Genomic DNA, 13,827 nt, shown 5'->3' with positions numbered 1-13,827 from the left:
ATCTGGCTTCCTCCCCAACACCCACCCCAAACTCTTCTCACTAAACTGCCTGAGGCCTGCGACCCTCCACATCCTGTGACTTTGGGGGTCCTACACACCCCACAGTCTGTTCCAGCTGAGTCTCTCGTAGCCTTGGACACGATTCCCCCACTCACTCTGAAACTGTCCAGAGGCCAGTGAGTTATTTATCTTAGAAAATTGTGATTGTTAGGTACCATAGTCAGTTCTGACTCCTAGTGACTCATGCACAACAGAACCAAACACTGCCCAGTCCTAGGCCACCATCACAGTCCATCTTGTTAAGGATTGCCCTCTTTTTCGTTGACCCTCTACTGTACGCAGCATGATGTCCTTCTCCAGGGACTGGCCCCTCCTGCTAACATGTCTGAAGTGTGAGATTGGAAATCTGGCCTTCACGGCTTCTAAGGCACATTCTGTACTTCTTCCAACACAGATTAGTTTGTTCTCAGGCAGTCCATAGCATAGTCATTATTCTTTGCCAAAACCAGGATTCAAAGGCATCAATTCTTCATTCTTCCTTATTCATTGTGCAGCTGCCACATGTATACAAGGTGATTGAAATCCCATGGCTTGGATCAGTGCACTGTAGTCCTCAAAGTGACATCTTTGCTCTTTAGCACTTTGCAGAGGTCTTGTGCAGCAGCTGTGCTCAGTGCACTAGGTTGTTCTATTTCTTGACAGCTGCCTCCGTTGCTGCTTCCTTCTAATTGCACTTGCCTGTCGTCATTTCAGATACGGCTTCCGGAGGAATTATGCCAAAACATAACTCTCACACCATTTTCTCGCCTCTGAAGACAGTGTCCCCCATCAGAATTCCTCTTGGGATGAGCTGGCGGTATCTGTTGTTTGTTTTTGTTTTTAAGCACACAAAAGCCTTTTTTATCTGAGATGAGGAGTAGTACTTGGCTGAGAGGATTACAGTTCTAAGCAGTCAAACCTGATTGTTATTGTTGTTAAGGGCCATTGAGTCGATTCTGACTCATAGAGACCCTGTATAGGCTTTCCATAAGGAGCTCTGGTAGCATAGTGGTTACGAATCGGGCTGTGAACCGCAAGGTCAGCAGTTTGAAACTACCAGCTAGCTATTCCACGGGAGAAAGATGAGGCTTTCTGCTCCCATAAAGATTTACAGTCTCGGAAATGAGTCGGAACTGACTCCATGGCATATAACAACAACAACAATAGGCTTTCCAAGGAGCAGCTGGTGAGCTTGAACCACCGATCTTTCAGTTCAAACTGACTTTGCAGTCCAGTGCATTAACCCACTGCGCCACACCAGGACCTGATTGTTAGTGGTGTTATTTTTGTCCCTTTGGTCAGAAAGGGCTGATTTTCACCAGCTGAGCAAATAAGACCAAGGACAAGGTGTGGAGATTTAAATCTACATGCTGTGCTCAACAGGCCCATAAGGTGTGTCTCCGGGTGTCCCACGACACCAGGAGGGCCGCACTCGGGGAAATCCGTGTGATGGACACAGCTCATTAAGGCACAGACCCTGCAGCTCCTGATGTAGCTCAGCAAGGGGTTCTTACCCAGGCTGCTCAGGTCAAAGTCTGCAGGTGGACAGCTGAGACTCCCCAGTGCTGGGCTCTGGTGACCGCAAGGCTTCCAGGGAGGGAAAAGATACTGTGCACGCAGGAGACAGAAGCAACGTTGACTCTGATCTGACTCGTGGTGACCCACGTAGGTCACAGTAGAACTGCCCCTTACAGGGTTTGCAGTGGCTGAACTTTCAGAAGTGGATCGTCAGACCTGCCTTTTGAGACACCTCGAGGTGTTCCGCGAGAGCTGGGCCCTGAATTTGGACTTCTAGCCTCGTAAACGGTGAGGAAATAAATTTCTGTTTATTAAAGCCTCCCACTTGTGGCCATTCTGTTATGGCAACGTTAGATGACTAAGACAACTATTAACTGAAAGGTCGGCTGTTTGAGCCCACCCAGAGGCACCTCAAAAGAAAGACTGACCCTCTGCTTCTGAAAGGTCACTGCCATGGGAAACCCTGTGGAACACACTGTTCTGCAACCCACGGTCACCATGTGAAGGAAGCAACTCAGCCGTAACTGGTTCATTAAAAGGTTAGATGTGGAAATCCTTTCAGAATTAGCCTTGGGCCCGGGGGTGGGGCGTGATTGAGCGACACTAGTCATTCTTGAGCAATCAGAGAGAATCAGAGTCACTTGGAACCGATCCTCTTCTTTGAGCAGGATGCCCTTGTCGCCGGTGTCCTGGGAACTGGAGATGAGTGGATATAAATACAGAGAATTGCTGTGCTTGTTTTCCTGGTGATTTGGGGAAACTCAGCAGCTTTCATGCTCAGACTGGTTTTGAGAGTTTGGCAGACACTTCCCAGTAATGCGCTTGCACAGCATGGTTAGAATAGCCCTCCAGTTAGACCCCAATACTGGTGATGGTGCCCCCACCCCTACCCCGCATGGTACACTCAGTGACATGGGAACACGCGGATAGAGACAGATCATCCATGGTCCCAGTCCTCGTGCCTCACACCACCATCCCGCGGTCATGTGACCTGAGCCGAGTCATCAGATGGCTCCACTCTTCTGTTCCCTACATGTATAACAAACATGGGGGTTTCTGCCAGCCCACCACAGAGTAAACATCCTTGAAATAATATCTGCAGATAGACAGATGTGATGTAGATGGAGACACTGGTGGTCTGGTGTATCAACCCTTCCAGCATCCTCTTCTGTTTCTGGATGCCTGCCCAGGGCTCCTTTAAATAAAGCAGGAGTGGATAGAGTGACCCAGAAATCACAGCCCCCAGACTCTTAGTCACATCTTCTCGGTGGCCCTGGTGCATCTGGAAGCCTCTTAGCTCTCCACAGTGGCTGTCCTGAGACCCTGGTTCCTCACGCATGTAGCATCTTCCTTTATCCTGGATCAGGCTGACCAGATGCTTATGTACCTTTTAAAAAAGCCAGCTTCCCAATAGGTAGGTCTATCGGAGAGACAGCATGAATGAAGTACGCATGAATAGAATGGTCCACCATTCGAGAGCTAAAGGGTAGCGTTTACTAAAGGACATAGTTCAGAAGGGTTAGGAAAGGAGGAGGAATGGAAACTGGAATCTCAGGGAGGACACAGGTTAATGATGACACATGGAGGGGGCTGCAGTCACTGAGACGATGGAAGGATCTCAAACCGATGATCTTGCCCTGTAGACCTTCACTCAACCCACATTAAAGAGTTGTTGTTGTTGTTGTTAAGGTAAGCTTTTACAAATGTCCCATATTAAGCATCAAATCAATGTGAGCAGCTATTAGCATTCTTCTTTAGCTATTGTTGTTGTTAGGTGCTGTCAGGTTGGTACCGGCTCAGCGATCAGATGCACAAAAGGAACAGAACACTGCTCAGTCCTGCACTCTCCTCACAATTGTTGTTGCCCTTGAGTCCTTTGCTGCTGCCCCTTACCAATCCATCTCGCTGGGGGTCTTCTTCTTTTGCATTTGACCCTCCACTTTACTAAGCATGATGTCCTTCTCCAGGAACTGGTCCCTCCTGATAATATGTCTAAAGTATGAGAGACAAAGTCTGGCCATCCGGACTTCTAAGGAGCACTCTGGCTGCACTTCGTCCAACCAGATCTGTTAGTTCTTTTGGCAGCCCATGGCACTTTCAATATTCTCCTCCAACACCATAACTCAAAAGCATCAATTCTACAGTCTTCCTTATTCACTGTCAAGCTTTTGCATGCATTTGAGGTGATTGTAAATACCATAGCTTGGGTCAGGAGCACCTTAGTCCTCAAGCTGACATATTTGCTCTTGAAAACCTTAAAGTTGCCAACTCAGCCTTTTTTTCCCTTGTCCAGTTCACTGAAGCCAATTACATCAATTACTGTGTGACCACCACCCACATCCATTGCCACAGTTCCCACCCCATAAGCAAAAACTCGGCATTAGCTAAACATGCTCCTTACCCTTTCCCTTCCGCCCTGCTGACCGCTGTTGAACTCTCATCACTGTGTCGGTGCCTGGTCTAGGTGTTTCATGTTAGTGAAATTGTACAGCCTGTGTCTTTTGTGAATGACTTGTCTCACTCAGAATAAGGTTCTCAGGGTTCACCCATGTCTTGTCTTGGATCAGGGCTGACGGTCCATTGTATGCACATTCCACAGTTGGCTTATCCGTTCATCTCTTGTTGGGCATTTGGGTTGTGTCCACCTTTTGGCTATTGTGAATAGTGCTGCAGTGAACATTGCTGTTGTGATTGTCATTGCTACACAGCCCAGTCCTGCACCATCTTCAGACTCAGAATATGTTGGAGCACATTGCCGTACCCACTGTGTCAATCCATCCCATGAAGAGTCTTCCTCTTTTTCACAAACCCTCTCCTTTACCAAGCATCATGTCGTTTTCCAAGGATTGGTGCCGTCTGATAACATGTCCAAAGTGAGGGAGACAGACTCCTTAGACATCTCGCCATCTCCACTTCTAGGAGCATTCTGGTTGTACTTCTTTCAAGACAGACTTGTTCATTCTTCTGGAAGTGCATGCTATTCAGCATTACAAAGCATCTATGCTTCCTGTTGTTAAGTGCTGTCAAGTTGGTTCCGACCCATAGAGACCCTGTGTAGGGTTTCTGAGGAGCGGCTGGTGAGCTTGAACCTTGTGGTTCAAATGACTTTGCAGTCCAGCACATTTTTAGTCTTCCTTATTCATTGTCCAGATTTGCACACATATGAGGCGATTGATAAACCCTATGGCTTGGGTCTGGTGCACCTTAGTTAAGTGATGCCTTAAGTTTTGCAGCAGATTTGTCAGTGCAATCTGTCGTTAGATTTCCTGACCACTGCTTCTATGAGCGTTGTGCAATGGACATTATAGCACATAGCTTGTTACTCTTGTTGGTATAGTCCATACCCAGGCTTGGTTTATATCATTTTGTGGTGTAACTAGTTGGGTCTCTGTCGGGAATGCGAGGGAGAAAAGCAATGTCTGAAGAGTGAAGTCTGGGCAAGAGACCAAGGAGGATCATCTGGTGAGGGAGGAGGAAACCCAGAGAGAAGGCTGCGTGGAGGCAGAGGAGGAGGAAAAGGAAGGAGGATGCTTCCATGAAGGAGGCAGGGGTCAGGTATCTCCAGTTCTGCTGAGGCCTGGAGTTAGGTGAGGCTTGCGAACTTACCATTGAGTATGCCAACAGGGAGGTCATCATTGCCCTTAACAATGGGTGATCTCTTGTTGAATTCTCAGCACATGGAAGGGCAGCCAGAGGGGTTTTGTTCCTGGTTAAGTTGGGATGGGAACCAAAGGCTCCCTCTACCCAGCAGCCTCAGCTCCGCTGCTTCCCAGCCCTGAAGGCCCCCAACAGGGTCTCTGGAACACAGTTTGAAAACCACGATCTAAGCCAACACCTTTGTTAATGAAACTTTGTTGATGTCCAGAGCCTGAGCCAAGGACATGCAACAAGTTAATGGAAAACCAGGATTTGAGATACATTATTATTTAATGAGAGTTAAGAGTGGCCAGTCTGTCCCCAGCCTGTCTTACAGTGTTTGTCATGGACAGTGGCCACTGTGATATGTACAAATGTCACAGTAAGGAAGTTTTTTAACGCTGATTTTATGTATTCTAAGTGTTTCATATTAGTGAGATCCTACCATATTTGTCTTTTTGTGATTGACTTCTGTAACAGTGGAATGGGAGAATGGTAACGTGAACAAATGCCACTCAGAAAATTCAGAAGCCTCAGTGTTAACTAAAACCAGTTACCATCAAGCCGATTCTGACTTATGTGTGTCACAGGAGGACTGCGCTCTAGTGGGTTTTCAAAGGCGGATGTTTCCGAAGTATACCTCTCAGCCTTTGTTCTGCAATGTCTCTAGGTGGCCTCGAACCGCCCATCTTTCAGTTAGCAGCCACACATATTAATCAGCTGCAGTACCCAGGGACTCCCAGCATTCACTATGCATTTCTGTATTCTTCTCCCAGTTCTCAGTGCTGCTGGACATTCAATCGGTCCATTATTTTCAGATCCTTTGTAACGAGAGGTAGCAGGGGACCACTTGGAACGTGGGAACAGTAATGATCGTCGAGCCCCTGGATGGTGTGAACAGTTACTGTGCTCTACTGGTAACCAAATGGTGGGAGGTTCAAGTCTACCCCAAGGGGCTTTGGAAAGCCCTGGTGGCCTGCTTCTGAAAGCTCAGCCACTGAGAAGCCTGTGGAGCACACTTCTGTCCCTACATACGTGGGCTCACTCACTGTGAGTTTGAGTCACCAGTTGACTCCTGGAAACTGTTTTGGAATCTTGCTATGGTGCTGTAGTGAGATCCTACAATAGTTGTCTTTTTGTGATTGTGTAACACTGTAGGGTACATTGGTATCTACAAGGTCTGAGGTTCAAACCCATGAACCACTTCTCAGAAACCCTATACAGAACAGGGTCAGATCCGATTGGATGGAATCATCACAGCTGCTGACACTTAGCAGTCTCTATGTGCTTGCACTGCCTTCTGGTCTCCACAACAGCCCTGGGAGGAGCCACAGCAAGCACATGATCTGTGGGTTATGCCCAGAAGAGTTACACATGGGGTGGGTGAGGTGCAGACCCCAATTCCACTGCTCACTGTGGGGACCCTGATGGCTTACCTGACCTCCATGTATCGTAGACTGAGAAGTGGGGAGCAAGGACATGGGACGGACATGCTTGTGAGCCCGGCCCTGGGCAGGCCCAGGATCATCACAAATGTTATTGTCTGTCCAGCACAGTGCGCACCTGTTATGGATGGGCTGGGCTCTTACTCCATGGTGCTCTGGTTTGAAGAAGCCAGAGATTGAATCAGGGAGCACAGCTCTGATGGCTCAGTGGTAGAATCCTCACCTCTCATGCTGGAGACCCAGGTTCAATTCCAAGCCGGCGCACCTCATGCAAGGACCACCCATCTATCCGTGGAGGTTTGTGTGGTGCCAAGTGGTGCTGTGTGGTCCTGGTGTGGTGCTGTGGGTTAATATGCTGGACTGCAAAGTTTGAACCTCTAGGTCGGCAGTTCAAGCTCGCCAGCTGCTCCACAGAAACCCTAGACAGGGTCATTATGAGTCCAAACTGACTCGACGGCATATGACACCAACAACAAAGATGCTAAGCAGGTTTCAGCAGAGCTTCTAGACTAAGATGGGCTAGGAATAAAGATCTGTTTCCCAAAAATCAGCCTCAGGAAGTCCGATGGATGCCAACAGAACACTGTCCAATCTGCACATGATGCGGGACTGGGCAGTCCTTTGTCCCACTGTGTGTGGGTTCACCACCAGCCAAGGGCCGGCTCCTCCACAGTGAACAGCGACACTCTGCACGTAATCCCATCTTGACTTGGTCTTTGTCTTTAGGAGCCACGCTTGGAGCTGGATGAACCGCCTCAGCCATGCCTGAAGCTGGATGAAGACTATCAAGATACACCCAGTGACAGAGAAGGAAGGTATGGGTAGACATTCAGGCCTCCGAATACTCCACTGCAGGCTGAGATTTGGAGGAAGTCATTCATTCATTCATCCATTCATTCAGATCACTGCCTCTTAGATCACACTTAGGAAAGGGACACACAGACCTCTATGACTTCAGCACCTTGTGGGCTTTACATAAATTATCTCATTTAATAGTCACACTGTTCCATAGAGGACACTGTATAGATTAAGAATATGAAACACAAGAGATTAATAAACCCACTCAAGATTTAGACCCAGCCTGGCCCCAAACCTCTGCTTCTTACCTCCTACTGTTGGCCACAATCAGGAGCAACTAAAACTGTCATAGATAGCAAGTTGGCGTGCGAGATTGTTTTAAAAACATGAAACATACACACACAAACAGTTCACACCTAACTATTTAAACAAAAGAGATGAAAGTATATGTGTCCACAGATATGTACAAGAATTTTTTTAGCAGCTTCATTCATAATAACCCAAAAACGTAAAGTTCCCCCGAAGTCTTATGGTTGTGGTTAGCGGGTTGTAGTATATTCATGTAATGGAATACTGTTGATTAAGTGCTATCAAGTCAGTTCTGATTCACAGCGGCCCTGCACAGGGTTTCTGAGGAGTGGCTGGTGGGTTTGAACTGTCAACCTTGTAATTTGCAGTCCAGTGCTTATCCTACAGCACCACACCAAGACTTTCATACTACTCAATAATACGGTATAAACTGGTGACACAGGCAACACCGCAGATGGACCACAAAGACATTGTGTCGAAAGAAGCCAGGCACAAAAGACTACACACTACATGTGATGTTTAAAATCTGGAAGAAACTGCATCTGTAGTGACGGAGATAAAGCATTGTCTGCCGAAATGTGGGTTGATGTTGTTAAGTGCCATCGAGTCAGTTCCTATTCATAGCAGCCCGGCAAGGGTTTCTGAAGAGCAGCTGGTGTGCCTGAACCACCGACCTTGCAGTTCAAACTGACCTTGAGGTCCAGCACCTTATGCTGCAGTGCCACAGTAGGGTGACAGAAAAGAGCACAGGGAATTTAGCGATAATAAAAATGATCTGTCTTTTGATGGGGTCGCTGGTTTCATGGATATATTCCCCGTGGCCACAGTCATTTCAGACTCAGCAACCCTAGGACAGAGTGGGACTGCTCCCTAGGGTGTCCAAAGCTGGGCATCTTTGTGAGAGCAGGCTGATTCATCTTTCTCCTGCTGAGCTGCTGGGGGGGGTTGAACCACTGACCTTGTGGTTAGCAGCCCAATACTTAACCCACTGTGCTCCCAGCACTCCTTTTCATAGTTGTTTCCATTTGTCTAAAGGAGCCCTGATGGGTCAGTGGTTAAGTGCTCAGCTGTTAACTGAAAAGTTGGCAGTTCGAACCCTCCAGCAGCTGTTTTGGGGGGAAAGAACCTGGTGATCTGCTTCTCCGGGCTGTTCTTTGTCCTGTAAGGTTACTTTGAGTCTAAGTCAACTCAACAGCACACATTTGTCCAGACTCATCAAAATGTACACTTGGGCATTCCATTATAGGTAAAATTTTTATCAATAAAAAAACTTTAACATAGTAATAACTGAGCCCCTTCTCTCAGGGAAAGGCCAGTCCCCTCACTAAGGATTGGCAAGAAGAGCTTACTATCCCACTGATTCAATCTGTAGGGACCATTTGCCACTCTTGCTCCCCGCTTCTCTGCTGATTACTTCCGGCTGCCTCCTTCCGTGGGGTCTACTCGGTACCCAGAATTCAGACCCGCATAGCCCCTCTCCTTTGCTTTTTTAAAGATGTTTGTGGTAAGCACACCTCTCAAAAGAGAACTATACCTTCTGCCACCACAGCCATTGAAGGGAAGCAGCCATGGCCGTGCCGTGGGCCTCAACAAGGACCACAAAGTAACCAAGAACGTGAGCCAGCCAAGGTACAGCCGCCGCTATGGGCGCCTCACCAAGCACAAGTTCGTGCTGGACATGATCCGGGAGGTGTGTGGCTTTGCGCCTTATGAGCACAGGCAAGGAGCTGCTCAGGGTCTCCAAGGACAAGTGGGCACTCAAGTTCATCAAGGAAAGGGTGGGGACACACATCCGTGCCAAGAGGAAGCAAGAGAAGCTTAGCAACGTCCTGGCCGCCATGAGGAAAGCGGCTGCCATGAAGGACTGAGCAGGTCCCTGTCCACTGTGTCCCCCTTCCCCCGACAATAAAAACCTTTACACAAAAAAAAAAAAAAAAGAAAGAAAGAAAGAGAACTATAGCACAGAGAAAGAAGCCTTCTCTCTTTATTAAATGCTTGTTGTTGTTGTTGTTGTTGTTATGTGCCGTGGAGTCGGTTCTGACTCATAGCGACCCTGCACAGGGTTTCCGAGGCTGTAAATCTTTACGGGAGCAGAAAGCCTCATCTTTCTCCCATGGAACAGCTGTAGTTTCGAACTGCTGACCCTGAGGTTCACAGCCTGATTCGTAACCACTATGCTACCAGAGCTCCTTTTATTAAATGCTTAGTCTACTCTTTATATGGAATCCCTGGGTGGGACCAACAAACAGTTAATGAGTCCATCCAGAGGTACCTTGGAAGAAAGGCCTGGCAACCATGGACAACTCAACGGCACACAGCTCTCCTCTGATCTGTGTGGAGTCCCCATGAGTCAGAGTTGACTCTGTGGCAGTTGGTTGGTATAATTCTTTATATTGTTCGTACTGTGTACCAGACACTGAAGTAAACCCTTGACAAGTCAATGAGTACTTGTGTGGCACTGTAGGATAAGCACTGGACTGGACTGCTAACCACTAGGTCGGCGGTTCAAACTCATCAGCCGCTCCTCAGAAACCCTATACAAGATCACTATGAATTGGAACTGAGCGACTCGACTGCGCTTAACAACAGCAAGAAGGCAATGAGCCTTTATAGCAATCCGTGTGAAAGGTCTTGTTTCATAGATAAGGAAGATGGGGCCCGTATCACCAAGGTCTCAAGGTCTCATGGTGGGAAGCTGTAGAGGTAGAACTTGATCCTTACAGCTGGGTTGTAGGGCCCATGCACCTCACTGTGTTACCCTGATTCTTCTAGCATCCCATCCTTCCTGTCAGGGGACCCTGCTGTCTCTTCCTTCACCCCCACCCTGTGCTCATCTGCTGGGCCTTCTCCCCTCCGCCGGCCATGGCCTAGTTCTCCAGCGCTGCTCTAACCTGGTACTACACGTGGATGGCTTTAACAAGCTGAAGTGTATTCTCTCACACCGTAGGAAGCTACAAGTCTTAATTCAGAGCGTCGGATTCAGGGCAAGGCTCTCTGGGCTCTCTCTGAAGGAAGATCCTTGTCTCCTTTCAGAATCTGTGGGATCCCCAAGTAGCTTGGCATCAAGCTTCCCTTGGGTTCAGGAGTTTCTCAGTGCAGGGTTCAAAGGACGCACCCTGGTCCCAGCTCGTCATTCTTGGTGGTAGGCAATCCCTCCTTCTCCTCTCACTTCTATCACCTTTTTGTCTCTTGTAAGATAAAAGGCTGACATAAGCCACACCCCAGGGAGTCTCCCCTAACATGGAATCACTGTGACCTTAGTAAGGGTGTTGTTATTATTAAATACCATCTAAAAGGATCTCTGGTAGCGTAGTGGTTACGAATCGGGCTGCGAACCACAAGGTCAGAAGTTCAAAACTACCAGCCTCGGAAACCCTGTACAGGGTCGCTATGGGTCAGAACCGACTCCAGGGCACATGACAAAAACAACAATTGATTTAGACTCATAGCGATCCTGTACAGGGTTTCCAAGGAGCTGGTGGGTTTGAACCACCAACCTTGTGGTTCACAGTCTAGTGCTTATCCTATACAACAGAAGTCCAAGGGTGTTGTAGCCCACCCTAATCCCCTTACAACTTATTGGCTGATGAAATCAGACTGCCTCTCGGGATGATTGCATCATTATGTAACTGCCAAATGACATCAACTGCCAAACCAGAGAATCATGGTCCAGCCAAGTTGACCCATTCTGGAGGACATAGTTCAGTCCATGACAGTCCCCAGTCTCATGTTCTTTCTTCCCAGTCCTGAGCTCTAACCCACTTGCCCAAACCCACCCACTGCCATCGAACTGATTCTGACTCAGAGTAATCCTGCACCGCATTTCTGAGGCTGTAAATCTTTCCACAGAACAGAAAGCCTCAGTGTTCTCTTGAGGAGCAGGTGGCTAACCGCTGATCTTACAGTCAGCAGTCCATTGCTTATCCCACAGCTCCACCAGGGCTGTCTTCTGGAGCCTTGTCAGAGGAAGCAAATCATCACTTGCATCCTTTGATCGCTGCATTCAGCACCCTCTTACCTTGTGTAACATCCCAATAGAAACGCATGACATCTGATTTCTCAGCTGGTTCAGCAGGTCAGCACTGAGGAAAGGACGGTCCCCACCAGAGTCTTGGGCATCCATTCTCGGATGCAGGAACCGCTGCCTCTTGTCTTAGATCTCTCCTGCTGCTACCGCAGAAGCATCACACGGAGATGACTTGGACGCCTGAGGTCTGAATGTGGGGTGTTGGTTCTCTCTTCATCAGCTCTGGAGGAAGAAGGTCCTTGTCTCTTTGGAGCTTATGCTCCTGGGTGACCTTCCTGTGTCTTTGCACCTCTCCCCCGCTTCTCTGCTTTCTCCCTTGTTTGTTTCATTTACCTATTTTATATCTCAAAAGAGATTGAGTTAAGACACACCCAACATTAATATTGTGTTGACGTAACAAAGACAACGCATGCCCACATGAGATGGTGATCCTAGCTCCTGCAGGGGTCCTGCTCCATGGATACGGTTTCCCAGACTAGATCACCCTAGCAGCTCACTGCCACAGCTGTCTCCTGCGGAGCGACTGATTGGCTGGTACCACAGATCTTTCAATGAGCAGCCTAGTGCTTAAGCACTGTGCCACCAGAGCTCCTCCACAGGCATGCTGTTGTTAGATGCCATCGAGTTGGGTCCGACTCACAGCGACCCTCTGCACAACAGAATGAAGCACTGCTGGTCCTGGGCCAACCTCACAATTATCCTTCTACTTGAGCCCACTGCTGCTGCCACTGTGCCAATCCATCTCGTTAGGGGTCTTCCTCTTTTTTGCTGACCCTCTACTTTGCCAAGCATGATATCCTTCCCTAGGGACTGGTCCCTCCTGATGTATATATGAAGTATGAGAGACGAAGTCTCACCGTCTTAGCTTCTAATGAGCCTTCTGACTGTACTTCTTCCAACATAAATGTCTTTGTTCTTTTGGCAGTCCATGATACTTTCAGTATACTCCTCCAACACCGTAACTCAAATGCATCAATTCTTCTGTGCTCTTCCTTATTCATTGTCCAACTTTCTTATGCATATAAGGCTACTGAAAATACCATACCTTGGGTCAGGTGCACTTTAGTCCTCAAACTGACATCTTTGCTCTTGAACACTTTAAAGAGATCTTATGCAGCAATACATTGTTTGCTTTCCTGACTGCTGCTTCCATGAGTGTTGATAGTAGATCCAAGCAAAATGAAGTCTTTGACAACTTCATTCTTTTCTCCATTTGATCTTCATCGGTACGTATTTTAAGTCCTCTTCACTTTCAGCAAACAAGGTTGTATCAACTGCATAGCACAGGTTGTTAATGAGTCTTCCTCTAATCCTGATGCCATGTTCCTTTTCATATAACCCAGCTTCCCTGGTTATCTGCTCAGCATACAGGTTGAATAAGTACGGTGAAAGAATACAACCCTATCGCACACCTTTCCTGATTTTAAAGGCCTCTTGGTCTATGTATAAGTTCCTCATGAGCACAATGAAGCATTCCGGAGTACTCATTCTCCACAGTGTTGTCCATAGCTTTTGTCATGATCCACACAACAGAAAGCCTTTGCATAGTCAATAAAGCACAGATAGACATATTTCTGGTATTCTCTGCTTTCAGCCAAGATCCATCTTGACATTGACAATGATATCTCTCATGAATCTTGCTGGAACCTATGGCAGTTCCCTGCCAATATACTTTTGAAGCCATTTTAAAAATTAGCAAAATTTTACTTGCATGTAATATTAATGATATTGTCCAATGATTTCTGCATTCTGTTGGGTCACCTCTCTTTGGAAGGGGCACAGATGTGAACCTCTTCCAACCAGTTAGCCAGGTAGCCATCTTCCTAATTTCTTGGCCTAGATGAGTGAGTGCCTCCTGTGCTGCAAACCAAAAGATTTCAGTTTATAGTCCATCAATTCCTCCACAGGTATTGTAGTTGTTGTTAGGTGCCATCGAGTTGGTACTGACTTATAGTGACCCTTTGCACAACAGAATGAAACACTGCCTGGTACTGCGCCAACCACAGGCATAAAGGTTAGGATTTATAACAGATTTGGGGGGGGGGGTTATGTGCC

General features: G+C 47.6%; 1 protein-coding gene across 1 annotated transcript in view; it reads left to right on the top strand.

Moving 5' to 3' along the window:
• The window catches only part of FAM184B (family with sequence similarity 184, member B), a 146,711-nt gene that overhangs the window by 102,209 nt on the left and 30,675 nt on the right, over positions 1–13,827 (top strand). The window contains exon 8 of the mRNA XM_006872494.1: positions 9,295–9,464. Coding sequence (XP_006872556.1) covers positions 9,295–9,464 — 170 coding nt within the window. The remainder of the gene's footprint in view (positions 1–9,294; positions 9,465–13,827) is intronic.

This window comes from Chrysochloris asiatica, unplaced genomic scaffold (assembly GCF_000296735.1).
Source record: "Chrysochloris asiatica unplaced genomic scaffold, ChrAsi1.0 scaffold00200, whole genome shotgun sequence".
NCBI classification, from domain to species: domain Eukaryota; kingdom Metazoa; phylum Chordata; class Mammalia; order Afrosoricida; family Chrysochloridae; genus Chrysochloris; species Chrysochloris asiatica.
This window is presented reverse-complemented; position numbering and strand designations above follow the sequence as displayed.